This window comes from Haliotis rubra, unplaced genomic scaffold (genome assembly GCF_003918875.1).
Source record: "Haliotis rubra isolate DU_JTF1 unplaced genomic scaffold, ASM391887v1 Scf875, whole genome shotgun sequence".
NCBI classification, from domain to species: domain Eukaryota; kingdom Metazoa; phylum Mollusca; class Gastropoda; order Lepetellida; family Haliotidae; genus Haliotis; species Haliotis rubra.
Genome location: NW_025767607.1, coordinates 207,634 through 228,882, shown reverse-complemented (window position 1 = coordinate 228,882; position 21,249 = coordinate 207,634). Strand labels below are relative to the sequence as shown.

The window sequence follows — 21,249 nt, the reverse complement described above, 5'->3', positions numbered from 1 at the left end:
CATTTGTGTTGAGTTTTCATAAAAAGTGCTGTTTGGCGATTATTTCGCTTTAATTTTGAACTTGAAGGTATCATGAACTGCGTTCGACAGAATCTTACCCCTTATAAGGTAGATATCAAGTTTTATTTGTACATGACTTGTCAGTTTACTCGACACAGCGCTACAAGGGTAATTTACAGAGAATCTTTACCTGTGTGTGTGCGTAAATATATATGACAATGTATTTCTAACACTAGTGTAACACTTATGACCGTAGAGATATTTAAACAGCCACGCAGCTGGTATTCGTCTGGCAGGAACACTGATGTGCAGCGTCAGGCCCCAAATACTCCATTGTTACTTTTGTAACGAACACCTGGTGTCATCACTGATGTTAAATGATCCTTTCACATAACTTTATAAACTAAATAAATTTGTCAGGATAAACAAGACTGGCTATTCCTGGCAGCGAGGTTCTATATTTGGATGTTTCTTTGTCACAATATGCAAAATAGGCGTTGTTGCAATATTTATTTCCATGTGTATAATTCATTACTCATCCGAACAATGCGTCTAAGAAGTAATATGACACAACCGTCATTATATGTATTTATTAGTGCATACAAGTTCAAGTATAAATTACAAATTGGCGGGGCAACACCTGTGGAGTAAGTACTTTACCGTAAATAGCTCAGTTTATCGTATATAAACTGACGTACAAAAGAAAGTATACACCTGGTGTTTTGGGATTATTTGAAAAGTGTTGAGATTTTGACTGGCAACTTCGCAATTGGGCACGGTATGGCAACATATTAGGAAAGTCTGTGACTTATATATCACTGTAAAAACTCTTTTCAAAACATTTACGTCGCTCTTTGGAAAGTAATCCAAAAGCACCAGGTGTGTACTTTCTTTTGTTCGTCAGTTGATATATCGCATGCTCGCTTTACATGTTATATTACATTATATTAGCATTGCTAACAAGCCATGTTGGCGACAGACATCAGTAAATATCTGATCAGTATTTACACATAAAATTTGACATACATATCATATCAGTATTTACACACGACATTTGACATATATCAGTAAATATCATATCAGTATTTACACATGACATTTGACATATATCAGGAAATATCATATCAGTATTTACACATTACATTTGACCAGCAGATGAGTGTGTTTTGTACTGAAATTTCAGATCACACGTGTTCATCGATTTAGGCACGCCAGCGTGGTCTACAGAGTGCTGTACAACGTCTACAGGTTACTTACAATTACCCATGATTTCAGACATCTGATATGTACATTCAAACATATTTCATATGTTTCTCTTATAAAGAGATATTATCGGGTTTGTTCACAAATGCCGTTCTTTCGTCAGTAAAAAGAAACAATATGTCATTGTAATAATGTCTTGGAAAACTACTAAAAGCTTTCAAAAAGTTTTGGTCTTCCAGAATATTTCATATTATTGTACAGAATCTGTCCTGGCATATCAGATTAGTTATGCTGATGAGGATGAATTGGGTTGTCCTTAACGTATTTTAGCACTATAGTAAGTCTTATTCCTCTACGGGAAATAGACAACAAGGGAACTTCGCGGCCAACGTCGGCTTGGTAGCATCTTGTCTCTTACAACAACAGAATGGCAATACTCAAAAATATATTCCACCTTGGAGAGTCCATATTTTCGTTTTTGTGATTAGGCTGGTGGGTTAAACCAGTATCATATCATATCCATGTTTGGATATTACCATCATGGCTGACTCGACCAGAGGGTGAATGTCAAGATGATTCCTGGACATTTATGGCCAGTTGGTGAATGGTCAAATACTTAAATTTTCATGCTTGGATGATACTATCATGACTGAGTCAGACAGTGAGTGGATATCATGTTGATGCTTGGACGTTACCATGATGGTCAAGTTTGATAGTGGGTGAATGTCATTTCGATTCTTTGACACAACCATTATGGTGGAGTTGGCCAGTGGATAAAAACATGATACCTTGTTGATTCTTGGACAGTATCATCATGGGTTAGTCATCCAGTGGACGAAGGCAGAATGACACCACTGTTGCCACTGACAACGTGTCCCTAGCACATTTAGTTGCTTCACCGTAAATCGAAGGGCTATTGACATTAACAGAGGATTATGTAGGATTTGTTAGTCACAACGATTAGATGTTCGCAATGAATACATCAGTCATTGTATTTGCATAACATACGGTGTTTTTGTCGTGGACACATTCCAACCTCTTCCATAGTCTTTGTAAGACGTCAGGTCAACACATGATCATCTTGGCGTTTGCTGAACATCGTATCCAGAGCACTAGGAGGACAGTTTAACTTTCGACATTTTCTCGGGGTGTGAAGATGAAAGGGATTGGTTTCGAAAATGTCCCAAAAACTTCATAAATGATGTCTGGCTCTTCGAAACCTTCTGGCAGTGAGATCTTGAAGTTCTGAAGCACCTGGAATTGAAAATGGAAACTTGTAATCTTGTACTTTGTGAACGATTTAGGCTTGTGTACCGCATTGAACAGTATTTAAGTTATATCACGGCCGTTTAGCTTAGAGAATGGTACAGGTATGATGCATAACGTTCATCGTGCTGGGCAAATCTTGGTTTGGAATCCCTGACGAGTCCATCCTTGCAAGGGTTAAGGAAGTTGTATAACATTGTATCTTGCCACAACAGTGTCATTTGCTGACAGTGACAATCACTACAAATGATTAAAAAAATATGAATTAAATGACTTAAGCAGGCCATTAAAGTTAAAACAAACCCAAACAAAGCGAAACAAAACAGAAAACAATCAAATTTTCCAGCCTACAGGAGAAACATTTTATGGTTAAGGTTTTCAGTTTAACCCATATTACAATGTCGAGTTATATTAGTACTGGTGTACAACTTCAGTGCTATCTTGTATTTTAAATGCAATTGTGTTATATTATTTAAGAAATTATGACGAGATGTTCCCAACAGGTGTGTCATCGGCCACCACATACATGTTTATGTTTTTTGTTCTCATTGGATTTTTTTTGCATATTAATGCCAGTTTTGCTTTAAAATTTACATGATAATATGTACAGAGAAACAACATTGCCTATTCAGAAACATAAATGACAACGGGATGACGATATCTAAAATATGAACACGAAACACGGCTGTTGAAAATGAAAATTTGAGCCATCAACAAATTTGATTGATCTCTCATGGTAAATTATTTGCAAGCTTAATGGTGAATATGAAAATTTACCTGGAATTATTTTTTCCCAATAAAATGTTATTGACATTTAGCTGTTACGATATTAAACCTGCGTTATGAAATGGAATAAAGGTCATCCAATTAACGTGTGATCTTGTGGACATTATGCATGAATTTGTCTGCTGAAGAACATATACTTCGCCTAGCCACGACCAATAATATAGCAATAAAACAATAAACAATGTTTGGATTTGGTTGTTGTGTATAATGAAACTGTCAGATATCTTCTGTTTCTATGACTGATAAACCAGTCCACCATTTCTGAAAGACTGGTAAAACAATTCTCTTTTATGTTTTCAAAATATATACTCCCTAAACTGACATAATGAATTATGTGTAAAATAATTTCCGGTCGCACAGACAATACGTTATCCAATGTCTGCACAGTGATGGTTTATAGCCCGCCTGTTACTGTGTTGTCTGGAGATGCACAGCTTCCCCCATATAGTGCATCGAGAGTTCATCCTGAACGTCATAATCTCTATTCTTGTGCCCCTCGCTGTATAATCGTGACAATCATACGGTTGTAGGGTTTCCATACATGTTTTACAATGGCCTCGATGATAGCGTATCATTTGAAAGGTATTTGTGATAAGGCATGACAGTACAGGTTACCTTTTCTATTCTTTGAGTAATTAATTGGTGGAAAGTTAACAGTTCGTTCTTGTTATTGAATAGGTGGGCTTCAGTGCCCTTGAAAAATAGTTAAAGAAAAAAAGATACGTTACCCTCCTACCATTATGAATTGCTTAAAAACTACCAAAGATATGTTAGAAGGTATTAGTTTACAAGAAAGCTTAACAACACAGCTTTATGCAATTCACGAAAAAACACTTCTCAAATGCATCCATATTTAGGTGCAATGCATCTTTTTCAGATGAGTTTAAATTGTCCTGTTTTTGACTATTTTTCGACCATGCCGAAATGAAACAGATGTTGCGATTCCTTGTTTTGTTCTGTCTCATGTGTTTTACGCTGTAGCCAAAATTTCCTTCGACATAGTGTGTATTATGTTATCTCTTATCGTATCTTATCTTAACAATAACAGTGATTTAAATGACCAAAAGAAAGGTTGAAATAAAATTCTGCTTTGGGACAATGATAAACCATTTAAAGTCACCATTTTGCAACTATTAAAACAAGAAACAACTGTTGTAGAGTGTGTAAAATTGTAAAAGAATCCTTCCTATGATTTCAGTCTTTCAAAACATTTTCTGCTGATTTGCATTAGTGAAAACAAGTTAAATGTGTCTTTGATATTGTGAAAACGTGTTTAGGAACACCTCAACTTATCCTTGTTAACATTTCTGCCTGAAAAGTAACATATTTCCATTTTCTGTTTACACATAGCAATATCAGTTGCCAAAACGTAGCAATATTCAAGCAGTATTTGCATCAATTTCACGTGTAGAAGGATTCTATAGGGTATAAAGAGAGATTAGAATGCATGATATGATACACAAGTACGAGAGAAATGCCACGATTAACAGCTAAAACGAGACAAAGGGCCATTGGAGTGGTGCAGATGGGGGTCGACGTACAATGCTGTTGCCAACGCCCTCGGATGCCACCGTATCACGGTTATTAGACTTATTCAGCGCTACAGACAGACTGGGGTCACCGTAGACAGACCAAGAAGTGGACGTCCACGCATCACAACGCCAGCTGAAGATAGGTACCTCCGTCATTAAGGAAGGAGGGTAACGTTTCTTTTGGCGTTTACGGTTTAGTGTATTTCACGTGCTTTAAGTATATTTCCCCCTATGAAATATTTACCAGTAGAAATGAATTACGTACCTTAACAGCAGCAAGATTTAATTCCTGTTCAGCAAATCTCTGTCCTACACATTTTCGGGGTCCGAAACTGAAGGGTAGAAGGCCCACACCAGGTATGTTATTCGTCAGCTGACCCGAATTATTCCTTAGCCATCGTTCTGGTTGATACTTCTCGGGATCCTTCACATATTCTGGGTTCTTCAGAAGACGTGGGTTGTTCATAATGATGATTGTCTGTGAATATAAATTCGACATTGACGCAACATGCAAGTGAGTGAGTGAGTGAGTGAGTGAGGGAAACAACACACGTTTCAGTTACGGCATCTTGACGCAATATGGGAAGCCGGATTCTGGTGCTTGACACGTGGATATCACTAACGAATCATGAATCATAATCACCGCAAATCTGAGATGCGAGCACAAGATCACTGGATCCTGGTACGGCCAAGGGAAGCAACTCTGCTCGTTGAACTACGGGTTCGCGTGCTGTTGTTATAAATGAGCAGATGTCTCAAATTAAAAGGCATTGTCGTTGAAAATAAGCGCTACTAAATTCTTATACCGTGAAATACAGACTACAACCTTATTTCTATATTTCGGGCCTGAAATATAACAATACAATGGACGTCACGTTGTGGCTGAGATAGTGCCGTTGTGGCGTTAAATATTAACCCACTCTTAACAATTACAATCACAGTATTTTGACGGATCTGATAACGTATAAGTTTGTTCTCTGGTTCGGTATAAACAATGATGTAACACAATAATCAGCATTCTTCTTGTGTCCTGATCCGAGGACCGGAGTGCTGTGGGAACCGACACTTGTCGGGGTCGCCCGAGGACAACACGACGCGTGGATGACCTGCCCCACATTCAAATGTCACTGCAATTATGTCAAAAGCACCAGTGATACACTGTCGCTTGCTGCACTATATCTTTCCTGTTGTCCTCTATGGTTAGAGGGGCGGTGGGGTAGGCTAGTGGTTTCAGGCGGTCTCTCGTCACGCCGGAGGCCCGGGTTCGATTCCCCACATGGGCACAATGTGCAAAGCCCATTTCTGGAGTCCCCCGCTGTGATATTGCTGGAATATTGCTAAAAGCGGTGTAAAACTATACTCACTCAGACTGAGTGTGTGTTGGCAGTAAGGGTTCGAATGCCGGATTCGATTAAACCCAAAAATAAATTAGTATTAAGCTACTCCACCATTCCCCGCAGCTAGGAGTGCTATTCGACGCTTTATAGTTTTTGGTTGTAGGTTAAAAGGTGAAAACGGGAGAATTCCTTTTGATTTAGGCAAAATGAGGATGTTTTTGTTCTGGACATTAAGGGTGTGTATTTGTCTTCTAGGAAACATGGGGAATGCTTGGTTCAAGGTAAAAAGGTGAAAACGGGAAGTTATTTTGGGTTTAGGCAAAATGAGGATTTTTTATTCTGGACAATATTGTTTGGTCCAAGGTTAAATATGGAATTTTGGGCTCAATGTAGAAGGTTAAAAGACGGAGGTGTCTTTTGTTCTCAGCAAAATGTGTATTCACTAATCGTGACTGATGAAGAAGTTCTGATTTCAGAAACAAAGTTTACAGCACATAAGTGACACGACACTTCAGCTGTCCACTTTCGCATTATCAGCAAGGCGATTGCACCTGGAATGTGTTTCGGTGTGTCACACATGTAGGAATCGCAAGCACGCAAGATAATACTAACCGATAAGTTACGAAACAAACATTTAAAAATAGAACGTGGTGTCCTACAGGGTTATATTTCGTTTCGTTGAGTATCTCATGCTCCTTAAGAGCTTGTCGTTACTATCTAAAACTGGTATGCATATAATCAAATGGTTTGAACGAATTATGGTTACGTCCTATTTTTGTAGCGAGATGCAGAAATATTTTGAAAATGGTATTTTGAAAACGTTCCAGTTTTACAAAACGATTCTATTGACACAAATATAGTGCCTGACGATTGGCCATCTTCCAAAGGTCACTGACCCTGTTTATTTCACCGCCTTATCAAAGCAAAGCAGCTCGAACTCGTGAAAATCCAGGTTAGAACTGATCTTCAGTAACCCATGCTTGTGGTAAGAGGCGACTAACGAGATCGGGTGGTCAGGCTCGCTGACTTGGTAGACACATGTCATCGTATCCCAATTGTGTAGATCGATGCTCATGTGGTTGATCACTGGATTGTCTGGTCCAGACTTGATTATTTACAGACAGCCGCCACATAGGTGGAATGTTGCTGAGTGCGGCGTAAAACTAATCTCACTCACTGAAGGCAGCTCGTCCTTTTACGAACATACCTGAATGTCGTTATGTAATGTCCACAACAGTTTACTGTCACGTAACTCCTTTGCTTTAAGCAATATTTCAGAAATATCACAGAGGAGGAGATGTGTTTTACATATTGTACAGGTGGAAATGAATCCGGGTTTTTGGCGTGACGAGCGAACACTATAACCTCTGGGCTTTCCTACCGCCCCCTTTTATATGAGACTCAGAACTTATCTCTAAACCATTTCAAATCAACATATGTTAATCGTTGATCTCCTACACGTCTACAGATCAATACGAAAGAAAGATTAGAACAAAAGCTGCGCTCGATGATGTTGCGATTGTGTGCAGATAAATATGATTTCTGGGTTAAAAATGTTTCTGCATTTGTGATTGTGGGACCTGACACCTGATGTGGCGACCGAGGACAGAACGACGCGTGGATGACCTGACCTACATACAGATATCGACAACTGCATTAACCCGTGACCCACATTTTGTGTGCAAGGGCCAAGCGGCCGTTTGCTTTCCTTGTCTTTTGGATTATCTGGTGAAAATATTTCTTTTTACGTTTTTAATCCTTATAGTGCAAATGTAAAGGGCCCAACCTGTTGAACAGATAACAAGGTGCTGGTGACCTGACCTACACAGATTGAGTCAGTGATTTCGGTGAACGTCCCTTTGAACAGTATATCAGTCACACCACGCGTGTCTGTTTAATGTGGGAGAAACTCCCGAAGCGGCGTCCACTGGTTAAACAACACGGACACGGGTATGGTGCTGCAGAGCTACAGAGCTCATTGAGTTATGTACCCGCTTGTGTTCATCTCAACTGGGTATCCTAATTTTCCTTTGAGTAACCTAATAAATTGTACCCACCATACTCAAACTCAATTGGGTATTTTGTCATTTCCCATTAATTGTAAAAATATAATAAAGTTGTATTTGATCTGTAATATGAGAAACGATAAGGAAGACTGCAAGTTGCCAAGTTCATGTGCTGAAATAGAATCTCTCAATATACCTCAGTTATTTTATCTATCCTCAGTAACCAGCATCACATTTATGTGTGTACGCATGTTAGATCATATTTATTGAGTATTTAAGAGACTTAATAGAAATTGAGTTTTCACATAAATAATATACGTAGATACGCAGCTTATCTGTACCTCTGAGTGCTGACAAACCTCAGAACATTATGGAGGTGAACTGGATTCGAACCCACAATCTCGAATTTCTAGCGTGCGCAAGGGAGGCAACTCTACCCAACAGGGGCTTAGATGACGGAGCCATCTATGCACGCGAATATGAATCGACGTCATCACTTTAATTAACCGTGAAACTAATCTAGTTGTAATTTGCTTTTCATCTGGTGAAGCTGGGTATAATTCACATGCCCTTAGATATTTTGCTGTGTAAGCATCTTGATTATGAAGATTGCTTATGGCTATTTCAGGTCACGTGGTACCCGTCATTCTTTCCGTCGTGTACAGGAAATGACGTCAGGATTAGATTTCTATCACATTTAGTGGAGTTAGTGAGGTGTTTGGCCATTATCAAACAAGGGCGCATTGCCACCATCAAAATAGGGCGCATGACCACCATCACACAAAGGGTACACGTTCACTTGCAAGTGCTCGGCAGACTAAAGATGAAAAAAACATACGTCTTTGGGTATGTAGTACCCGTTGAGATTCAGTCCATTTTGTAATATGCGGGCAGTCCCTGTTGGTACCGGATAACGCATCCTGAAATACAAGTAATTCCGTTAAAACTGGTCTTCTAGTAACCCAAGCTTGCCGTAAGAGGCGACTAACGGGATCGGGTGGTAGGCTCGCTGACTTGGTCAACACATGTCATCGTATCCCAGTTACGTAGATCAATACTCACGCTGTGGATTGTCTGGACCAGACTCGATTATTTAGACCGCCGCCACATAGCTGGAATATTGCTGAGCGCGGCGTTAATAACCGAAAGAAAGAAAGAAAACCCACAAAAATCTCAGCCCACCATCCTATCCCAAATAATTACTTTAACACATAAAGACATTGAACCATCACCGCTCCGGAATAAATATCACATTATAAGATACTTTACGCTTTGTTAAACTTTGCACTTGGAAATCACTAGACCAAACAAAGTCTATCCTTCGGTTATTTATAGGAGGCTAAACTTTGTTAATTGGGACGCTTTAACTCGATTTTCCTTTAAGACAAGGTAACAGCAATATTCTTTCTCATAATCGCTACACAAACTGGTTCGAATGAAAGAGATTTCACTGCCCAGAAAACACAATAACATTTTTTGAGAATATTAAATCAAAAGGTCAACGCGAGAGAATATTCAGTCTCGATTTCCACAGAAACAAATTTTATTTGGCGTAAAAGGCGAAATGTTGTCAAAATTGTGTTCATACCTGAACCCCTCCTTCTGACACGCCTTCAGGTACGGCATATTTGACAGCGCCTCCTCCGTCAGTGGCGCCGTAGGGCCAACCTCCTTCATGACCTCCGCGTGCAGCTTGTCCTGGACTTCAGGATTGCTCGCTAGTGCATACAGGAAGAACTCGAGATTTTTGGCAGTCTGGAAAAGACGATTTCAAAAATTAAAAACATGATTCATTATAACAATCAAATCATGTAAAAAGTCAGTTGAAACAAATTCCATTGTGCATTGAAGACGGTGAAAGAGGAAGTTTAGAGATAATTATTTATTGTAGTTATACAACAATTGTTTCTCTCACAGTATTACACAGACATACTGTACACATGTACAGGGGACGAGTAAATCCTTCAGACACAAAGTGAGTGAGTGGGTTTAGTTTTACCCCGTTTTTAGCAATATTCCAGCAATATCACGGCGTGGTAAACCAGAAATGGGCTTCACACATTGTACCCATGTGGGGAATCGAACCCGGGTCTTCGGCGTGACGAGCCAACGCTTTAACCACCTGACTACCCCATCGCCCTTCAGACACAAAGGAAATGAGAGGGCGGAGTATACGCCATGTTTCAGAATATGACTTCAATTGAATTATTCTACCAATTATGACTGCTCAACTGGCAAAGACCTATTGCTGTGGCCCGTGTTCGTGTGATCAAATTCAGATTCAACCCAATTATGATGCGTGACTTGTCAGCAGCACACCACTTCTTAAATTAACATACAGAACCTTGCCAGTTATATTCGGACACTTGACTTACTTGTTAATTTAGTGCAGCATAAATAATGTTGATGAATTTAATTTTCCTAAGATCCAAGTCAAATTTAGCACATTTGTGAGGAATCATCTTACCTACAATCACATAATTTCTGTTGCTTATTTATCGAATGGAAACAAGTTAATCAACATATGTACAGTGTCGAGAACTCCTTTAACATGGCGGCCTATGGTCTGTACTTTCACTTTGTACGAAGTTATGGCTTGGTATAATAGTGATAACGTTGAATGAGTGAGTGTTTGACTGATGGCGTTGGAAGTGAGTGAGTTTAGTTTTACGCCGCTTTTAGCAATAATCCGCAATATTCTGGGGACACCTGAAATGGGCTTCACACAGTGTCCCCACGTGGGGAATCGAACCAGGGTTCTCGGCCTGACGAGCGACCGCTTTAACCACTAGGCTACCCCACCGCCCCGAGTGAGTGTTTGAGTGATAGCGTTGGAAGTGAGTGAGTGAGTCAGTGAGTGAGTCAGTGAGTGAGGAAGTGAGTGATAGCGCTGGAAGTGAGTGAGTGAGTGAGTGAGTGAGTGAGGTCTATCAAGAGTAATCTCCCTTACCGAGTCCGTGCCTCCCACCATGAGATCCTGCATAACCGAGCTGATCTCGTCCACACTCTGAGATCCCGACGCGAACAGCGACAGAATAAAGTTGGCTTCTCCTGGGTCCCATTTCCCAGCCTTCTCCAACTCCAGACCTCGTTCGATGGCTTCTGTCGCAGCCTTGCTGGAAAACCTGAAAATATCAACATCGGTTTGAAGTTGTGTGATATACAAAATCAGGCCGTTCTATACGGCTAATGAAGATCCGTGTCAGAATCGATCTGCAGTAACCCACGATTGGAGGCGACCACTAAAGGGATCGTTGTCAGGCTCGCGGCTTTGGTTGACACATGTCATCGTATCCCGATGCATTGCAAAGATAGATGCTAATGTTGTCAGTCATTGGATTGTCTGGTCCAGACTCGATCATTACAAACCCGAGGTCATATAGCTCAAATATTGCCGAGGGCAGCGTTAAACACCAAACGCCACATGGTCTGAGTATTTCCAAGAGGCAAATAGCTTCCCAAATGAAAAATAAAGTTTGTTAATTTGATTTATTAAATAGATATTGCCTGGGTTCAATACCCCGTATTTGTGCCAGTTGGAACCCATTGCTGTTGTCCCCACACCGTGATATGCAATCCACACATGGACACTGATAAAGGCGGCGTAAAACCACACTCAGTCATTCAGTTTTTGCATCCATCCAAGATTTGCAGATGGGTGCATTGTCTACAGTAAAACAACGACTGTAAATATTTCATTGCCAGAAGCAACGTACGGCAAACACGTTTTCCCAGGGGCTTCATTTTAAATTTTTTATCACAAAACATTTCAGTGAGCGTGTTCCGATTACAAATACACGTGTTTGAATTCGCAAGGAACACTTGAGGGAGATATAATGCGCGTTCGTAGGTTGAATTCAAGTGCAAAGATAGTTCAAATGCTTCATGTACTTTCCAAGTCACACTGACATTTCAGGACAACGACCCAGCACTATACTATGCATGGATTGTCCTCAGCCTGCACGAACCTGATACGTACTCACGTTGCATGAAAGGTAGCAATCGATCGCCTAGACCAAGCGCTGTTTATTCCCAACCGGCGGGTTATTTAATTGGTATTTCTCCTCTCACGGGTATTAAATAGAAGTCATAGGCAGACAGAGAATTCCACGGTGGTATGACACGTGTTACTTAAGGTTTTTAGGCTTTTGGGTACAGCTCGACGGTTACCTCTGAACCAACCCAAAATATGTATTATAACTCGATTCTACAGTATTTGGCGTGACAGTGATATAAAACCCAAATTTGCTGCGTATTTCATATTTCACTGTCTTATTTAAATGGCGTGCTTCGTTTACTGGTCTGGTCAGGCCCCAAATATGTTGATTGGGTGTCCGTTGCTCATGACTTCAGCCACTGATTTGCCTGGCTTTCTTAAGCTCCTGATATATCTTGAGTTTTGGATTGCGGCGTAAAAAGACATTAACTCACTCATATGCTTTATCGGCTGCTCTCTTCATCCTCATATACATCGGCGTCCGGAAGAATCTGTACAATGGCGCCTTGCCGATGAAAGTGTTAAACACAGCAAAGAATTCTTTAACAGCAGCGAGATACTCCTCACAGTCTTGAGGAATGGTGTCTTGAGACAGGAAGCCCATCCGTTTGTTAAACACAACGACTGATATAGCTGAAAATATACAAAAGGAAACTATTATTAGTGAATGGATTGATTTGTTTTTACGCAGTTTTTAGCTGATATTCTAGCAATATCACGCAGGGGACACCAGAAATGGGCTTCATTTACCCATGTGGGAATCGAACCCAGGTCTTCGGCGTGACGAGCGAACGCTTTGGCCACTAGGCTACCCCGACGCCAAGAAACTATTACTAAATATGCTAATTGAGAAAATACTGAATGAATGAAATATCCTATTTGAAATACACATTTACAGATTGTCCGTAATATTGTTTAATGTTTGAATCAAAAGTCCAGATACTTATTTTTTTACGCAAAATGCTGTGTCCTTACGCTGTGGTGTAGAAGACGGAAATAAACTGAGTTATCTGCCCTTGTGTATGTGTTAAGGATAGTCGAGTAACTATTCCTGTTGAACAGGTACAGATGCAAAGCACATCATGTAATACAGCTCTTTGTCTGTACAGCAATATGAATAAATCACCTTAATGAATTCAAACGTGTTTCGGAAGAACATACAGGCTTGTTTTCGGAAATCTAGTAATGAAACATTTTGGAAGAGGCAGTTATCTGCTTTCGTTTTCCATTTTTGTTTTTCGTGTCTGTTTTGCAACATGACTATTTCACATTGATGAAAACAAACCAATCTCGGCGGAAAATATAGGGTTTTTTTCTCAGTGGGAATTTTGTTTGAAAATGGCAGTTATCTGTTTTCACGTGTATTCCGATGTCTGGGTTAGGTACTTACCCTCTACGGCAAATCTGAAATATGTTTCTCTCAGCTCGTGCGCCGACAGAGGCTTGGACTTGAGAAGAGAGATGAACTCGTCCGTGACCTTGTTCTGTACGGGGAGGTAATGCAGGGCTGACCGAGGAGGCAACAACTTCTTCTGAACCCGTTTCCGGAGCTGCCACCATTCTTTACCATTTCTGTAGATAGGAGAATAAACAGTTTCAGATAGGATGAGCTTACCCGACACCAAACATTCTTCATTCACAAACAATCTCGGTAATACAAACATGGAATTACTAAACACAAATGCCATATTTCCCTGTTTGGTTACGCATTACCCTGCAAGTAAATGACATAATTCTTAACATATTTCTTTTTTAACATGTTTTTGAATAATAAGATACAAGAATTACGTGGTGATACCAAGAACTAATCTGACATCAACACCTCACGCGTTTCAAAAGAGACCATAGATTGGTTTGGTTGTTGTTTAACGCCACACTCAGCATGTTCAAGCTATTGGGCCAGACAACCCAGTGATCAACAGCATGAGCATCGATTTAAGCTGTTGGGATACAATGACATGCATCAACCAAGTCATCAAGCCTATCCAATCTATCCCGTTTGTCGCCTCTTACGACAAGCATGGGCTTCTGAAGACTAATTCTAACCCGGATCCATAGATAAGAATCTGACGGTCATACTTATTAAGGTGTAGTCGTATCCCAAAGGTTTGTGGGGAGGTGATCATGCCATCAATCACTAGATACGTTCCAAGACGCAATTAATTACTGACAGTTGTGATAGTTTGAATTTTGTGGCGTTGATGAACACACAAGCAAATACAAAATGAACCAAAACTTACAAGACTCCAAGGTTGACAGGTCTGTTTTCTCTTTTGACGTATGTTTCATAAAGGTCTAAGGAAGGTCTAACTGGATACTTCTCCTCGTGTCTTATAATGGTTTCCATGGCTTCAGGGTCTGCGGTACAAACGTACCACTTGCCCAGACGAATACGGAATGTTTCCCCTAGTTCATCGTGGAGCTGTCCAAGAAGACGGTGTATCGTCACGCCAGTGTAGTCCGCTGCAACAAAACAAGAAATATACATTGGTGTATAATAATGATGATGATGATGACACTATTGATAATGATTATAATAGTTCCCGGGTTCTCTACCAGGATGACGAGTGATGATCCGGGTTAGAAATTGATCTTCAGCAACCCATGCTTGTCGTACGAGGCGACTAACGGGATCGGGATGTCAGGCTCACTGACTTGGTTGACACATGAGACCGTATCCCAGTTGCGTAGATTGATGTTCATGTTGTTGATCACTGGGTTGTCTGGTCCGGACTCGATTATTTACAGACCGTCGACATATAGCTGGGATATTGTTGAGTGCGGCGTTAAGCAGCAACCAACCAACCAGCCAACCAATCTACCAGGAGCACAAGCCCTCCGACACTCTGGGTAATGCAGAATGCTGCAGTGTTAGGGAGTCTACACATTTTCCGAAAAGGACATGTGTGTTCGACTCAGCAACGCTGTCTGTCCCATTCGCTGTCTGTACTGCGTCATAAAATATAACTCAGTCATTTACATGTTAATCTTCAATGGTATTCTACTGTATAGAGAAAACTATGTATTTCAAAACACATAAACAACAACTTCATTATAACAACAGATATAAATGCTGCCAATGTATTCGTACACATAATGAAAAGATTATCGCAGAGCAGTGATAGCTTCAACGCACAATACCGAGTACCGTTTTGAATCCCGAAAGTCTAGCGGTCTGCAGTTGACATGACTTACCCCCCTTGGATTAATGACCCATGGTTGTTGTTACAATATTGGTATGACCCGGTTAATGGTGGTCCGTGTAACAACATGCTATCTCAGACTGCTCCGTCATTTAGTGGAAAAAACCCAAAAGGCTCAGGAAATCTGTTTACCGTCTCTCTTCCCGTGGGCTTTACAGACCCAGAACTTGTAAGAGTTATCTTCTATCTCTACCTGTTTTAGACAGTTGTATTCCTTGAATTTGAATAAGTATTTATTTGATTTTGCACAAACCATTTTGACTGGCAGTGTTGCCTCAAAACAGCAAAGTTAGGTGGAGGTATGGTGCTCATACTATCGACCACTGGGTTGCCTTACCCACTCCAGATTGTTTACAGGCTGCCATGATAAGTTGAAATATGTCTGCGACACAAAACACAGACATACTTAAGGTCAGAGAGTTCAAGACATAACTGTGTCGTCCTCCATCTGAATGTCATTAAATACCTCGGTATTTATTCCTCCGGTGGTTTTGGCAAAGGAAACAACATACTGTTTATTGTGATCGTCCTTGAACTAAAAAATATCATAAACATATTCGCCCTTGAAGGTTGTTTAGAATAAGGAATATATCAGTTTTGTGGAACTTCCGCAATCATCTACAATGACCCATCTGCTTTCGTTATAACCTCAGGGGCACCCAGTGACCTCGACGGACCATTCTGCCATTTGGCACTTGCCCCCACTTGACTCCAATTCAGTCCCATCAACAAACATCTTTTCTCCTGACACTAATGCCTTTAGTAAACTTTAAAAACTACTTACGACGTATACAAAATTCAGCGACATATGTTTCATATAACCGCCGTTAGTGAGCCATCTTTACCTTTGACAACGTTCCAGCCACATTTCCAAGGTATTTGTCTATGTTATTATCTAAACTATTCAAACTCCAGGCCTCGCATACCATAAGGCCCATGGCAAGACGAAAACAACACGGTCAAGGCCGAATACTGAGGCAATGTCATGCTGTCGGGTGAGTGAGTGCGGTTCTTGTCACGGAATCATGAAATTGTATCACGACGACCTGCGTTCTTTGTGAAATTGGATACATCCGGTTGCGCTGATACCAAACTATGTATATGTTACACTGACACAATACGTTTACTGGTGGAGTGAGTGAGTGAGTAATGTTTACGCCACTTTTAGCAATATTCCAGCAATGTCACGTCGGGGACACCAGAAATGGACGTCACACATTCTACCCATGTGGGGAATCTAACCCGGATCTTCAGCGTGACGAGCGAACGCTTTAACCACGGGGCTACCCCATCGCCCCGTTTACTGGTGGAAACGCCGTGGTTACGTTCCTCATCATTCAAAGCGAGTAGACCATGTTTTATTCCATAATATATTTTATAGAATCAAGATTAATGAATATTTTTATTAATTTCTGTAATCTTGATATTTTCTTTGCAGGGTGATTAGTACCATACTGAAGCAACAGGACGTACCTGGAATTTCAGAAGAAAAGTTGACTTCTTAAGGCGTTGAAAATGACATCCACGCCAGCATCACGCCAGATCTCAAGCATATGTTAGTTAGTGAGTATGGTTTTACGCCGCTTTTGGCAATATTCCACAATACTACGGCGGGGGACACCAGAAATTGGTTTCACGCATTGTACTCATGTGGGGAATCGAACCTGGGCCTTCGGCGTGACGAGCGAACGCTTTAACCACTAGGTTACCACACCGTAATGTAACGTAACGATCGGGAATGTAACGTAACAGTGATTATCCCAGCCGTAAATGAATGCATGTATGCAGCCATGTCGCCACTGACATCAGGTGATGTGTCTTTCACTGCTAAAAATATACGCTGAGTATACTAAACAATGTCCCGTGTAATACCGTAAGATTCGAACCTGGGGAAATCTAGGCTTGCTTCATTTATGGATTCAGCATTGCAGGGATGGTTGGCAGTAGGGACAATAATGTGGTTCGGGGACTGTGAGACATACTAGATATAAACTTACTGAATGGTTTAAAGTTGAATAGAGCCCCGATAATCGGCCAGTTTCTTGGGCCGCTCGGTGTTGGCATGTCTTCGAAGGGCTGGATGTGGGTGTCATCAATAAGGCTGGGGATTGACGCGCTAGACTTGCCAGCCATCAGTTCCACCTGTCCCTTTGCTCTCGCCCCTGCTCGCAAAAACCGCGGACACTGCATGTTTCTGAAATCGATAACAGTGATACAGACATTGTTTAAATCGGGGCCGGTTGGTTCAGGTCGACGTCTTTGCCTTTCAAGTTTACTCATATCCGAGATCCATGACAGTCACATGGTTGAAGGTGTTTGTTTCGCTGTTAATGATAGTATTTTCAAAACGTTGGTGCGCCGTACGGTATTTGAACAATGGTTGCTGATAAGATTGTTTTCGACACAATGTGAATATAGAGGCAGTAATGCAAAGACACTGGATGATGTGACTTTTTAAAAGAAAAATCAAAAGGATGGCACAAGGTATTGTTCAGTTGATTCATCTCGTGTACTGCATCGTGTACTGTCTGCATGTCTGTCTGTCGATCAGTTGATTCATCTCGTGTACTGCATCGTGTACTGTCTGCATGTCTGTCTGTCGATCAGTTGATTCATCTCGTGTACTGCATCGTGTACTGTCTGCACATCTGTCTGTCGATCAGTTGATTCATCTCGTGTACTGCATCGTGTACTGTCTGCATGTCTGTCTGTCGATCAGTTGATTCATCTCGTGTACTGCATTGTGTACTGTCTGCATGTCTGTCTGTCGATCAGCTGATTCATCTCGTGTACTGCATCGTGTACTGTCTGCATGTCTGTCTGTCGATCAGTTGATTCATCTCGTGTACTGCATCGTGTACTGTCTGCATGTCTGTCTGTCGATCAGTTGATTCATCTCGTGTACTGCATCGTGTACTGTCTGCATGTCTGTCTGTCGATCAGTTGATTCATCTCGTGTACTGCATCGTGTACTGTCTGCATGTCTGTCTGTCGATCAGTTGATTCATCTCGTGTACTGCATCGTGTACTGTCTGCATGTCTGTCTGTCGATCAGTTGTGTTAAGAGCTGTTTAGAATACCAATTCATGTGTCTACTTCGAAACGTCATTTGACATGCTTGTCGTAAGAGGCTCGCTGACTTTGTTGACACATGTCATCGTAAATGACGATGCTCATGATGTTGATCACTAGATTGTCTGATCCAGACTCTGTTATTCACAGAATCTCGCCATATAGCTGGAATATTGCTGCCTGTGGCGTTAAACAACAAACAAAACCTATATGTAACGTATATAAAAACAAATGTATTTAATAACATCAAGATATATTACTACGACAGACTTGCTCCAGGGAGAATTGTTGAAAGATTTGGGTTCATCAAAGAACAATACCCTCTCTAGCCATAGAAGCACACATCAATTTGAAAACTTGTATATATAGATATAGCTGGTATAAATATTAGAAGACATGTAGTCAAACTCGAATTTGCAGAGTTTGGCATTTTCTGGAATCAATATGCTCACTGCTATAAATACATTCCTCTTTCACTAAACCCATTCATGTTATTTCAAGGGTATATATAATAAATGATAAAAGGTTTTAAAAATCTAAATATATCGTATTGACGGGGAAAGGTTAACGTGACTCTCTCCCAGTAAGCTGCGTGATTGTATTAAGTGCACTGATCAAATATACAACGGGAACGAAGAGGAACAACGGTCTCAAGCATCCATTGAAACAGATTACATTTATGCCGAGTTGAAAATGACACGAATTCAATGAAAACGTTGAATTAATAGCAGTGGCACCTGGCGCGCAAGAAAGCATATGTTTTATAAACATACAGATTTGATTCAATTCAATGTGTCTCAGTGCATGATGATTATGGTAATCATTAGAAAATAAAGAAAGAGAGAGTGAGTGAGTTTAGTTTTACGCCGCTTAGCAATAAGCCAGCAATATGACAGCGGGGGACACCAGAAATGGGCTTCACACATTGTACCCATATGGGGAATCGAACCCGGGCTACTTAACCGCCCCAGTAAAGATGCTTAATGAGAGAAGCCGCATCAATACCAAAACGTGGCACTAGAAAAATGATCAAGGTAAAATCCATCATCCATCATTGTGTCCAATGATGCTGTAAATTTTATGCCACTTAAAGATAGAGATAAAAACGGTATATGCCTGTCATTTGTCTTAAAAAAACTTAGATATAAACAAGTTTATAAATCAACACATAGAACTAGATTTTGTCTCATATCATTTAACACATCCTACAATGTATATGGTTAATGCATAAGTAAATGAAACAGGCGTTCGAACGGATGGAAGAAGAGTTGAAAACATTATGAACGCATCTAACTGTCAAACATATTTGTCTGCCTTACCTTTGTATAGTAGTGCCAAGTCCTCGAATATCACAACCGAAACATTACAAGTAAAACCGTAATATCAACCTCAGTTATATAGTTACCTAGATGAATATTCATGAGTCACGTGACCCGCTGATTGCCGGTAACGTCAGAGAGAAAGTGAGAAGGAAGTTCAAAGGTTAGATATTTGATCGGGGACAAACCAACAACTGCTCGTGTGCTGATAATTTATAATCTTTTTGTTGTTTGAGATAGTAAAGACATATGTTGTTTAAGAGGAATGTGTTTCGCTGATTACAAGATATGTGACTTGTTGATATAAAGTGTACACACAATCTGCGACCAATCTGCGTCTAACGGGAAATACGATTAATTTGACACGTCTTAGTCCAGCATTGTGCTCATACAGAAGTTGTGAATAAATTACAAATTCACAGGTAAGTGGTACAAATTAGGTGATCGGTTTTAACAGCAGCAACAAATGACTGAATGTTGTGTGATGCCGCACCAAGCCAGTTACATGACAGTCCTGTTTAAATTATGAAATTCGCTTTTGTGACGGGTGACACCAATTCGGCAATACAACAATCATGTTTATTGGTATAAAGACACTTATACAATTTTAATATTTGCTTGAGAATTATTGATATACATTTAATAAAAAAACTTGCCATTTTCAAAAATAGAATAAGATAAGAAAGATCCGAATGTAATTAATCCTTGGAGTCTCTTACTTGAACTTTTGAATATTTTACTGAGTAGAAATACGTTTCACTTATACAAACGTCACAGATATTGCCTTTTTAACAATATTCCAGCAATATCACGGTGGGGTACACCAGAAATGGGATGCACACATTGCACCCATGTGAGGAATCGAACCCGGGTCATCGGCGTGACAAGCAAACGCTTCAACCGCTAGGCTACCCCACCGCCCCAGTTATGAAAGAGGTAAATAACATATTATATATAGATTTATTTTAACGCTTTTTCAATATCTGATATTAGTTTAAACAAGGGATTTGTCCTTTTTATCTCTCTTTGTGTGACAATAACAGACAACAACGTTCAAAGTAAGTGACAGCTGTAAGATTCACTCGCTCGAATCATTAGCTGATCTTGTCTTCTCGATAATCCCTGTCCAACAATCTCTTAATCTGTACAATAATTGGGTTAAATAATGAGGCAATGTAAACAATGCCTGGAAATTTGTCTGGCCTTGCTTTTCATTTAACGAGACCGACAGCGAACACAGGCAGGTAAATGACCTGCTGATTAGGATTGCATGACCCCCGGGAGATCTCCACACATTTCGTTCGTGTAATTAACATGTCGACGTAGGTCGTGGACTAACGATGAGGCTCCAACTGGAGGTGGACGTGTATTGGAGTAATGTTCACGTACCCATCTGGTGTCCTCGTTGTTCTGAGAATGGCGTTCTTGATTGAGCATTATGCGTGGCTCCTATCAGCAAATACTTAACTTTCTCTGATAAATGATAATCAACATTAAAGAAAACCTAAAGTCAATCAGTCTCTGAAGA

At 40.4% G+C, this 21,249-nt stretch overlaps 1 protein-coding gene across 1 annotated transcript; it reads right to left on the bottom strand.

Moving 5' to 3' along the window:
* Positions 1 to 844: 844 nt before the first annotated feature.
* On the bottom strand, positions 845 to 19,756 carry LOC124263265 (cytochrome P450 10-like). Its single transcript, XM_046697857.1, has 10 exons — positions 19,722 to 19,756; positions 17,328 to 17,524; positions 14,368 to 14,590; positions 13,518 to 13,699; positions 12,562 to 12,760; positions 11,081 to 11,255; positions 9,719 to 9,885; positions 8,969 to 9,050; positions 5,053 to 5,265; positions 845 to 2,457 (listed from the first exon to the last, which is right to left on the bottom strand). The coding sequence occupies exons 2-10, from the start codon at positions 17,518 to 17,520 to the stop codon at positions 2,329 to 2,331; spliced, it is 1,563 nt and encodes a 520-aa protein (XP_046553813.1). The 5' UTR covers positions 17,521 to 17,524; positions 19,722 to 19,756; the 3' UTR covers positions 845 to 2,328.
* Positions 19,757 to 21,249: the final 1,493 nt, after the last annotated feature.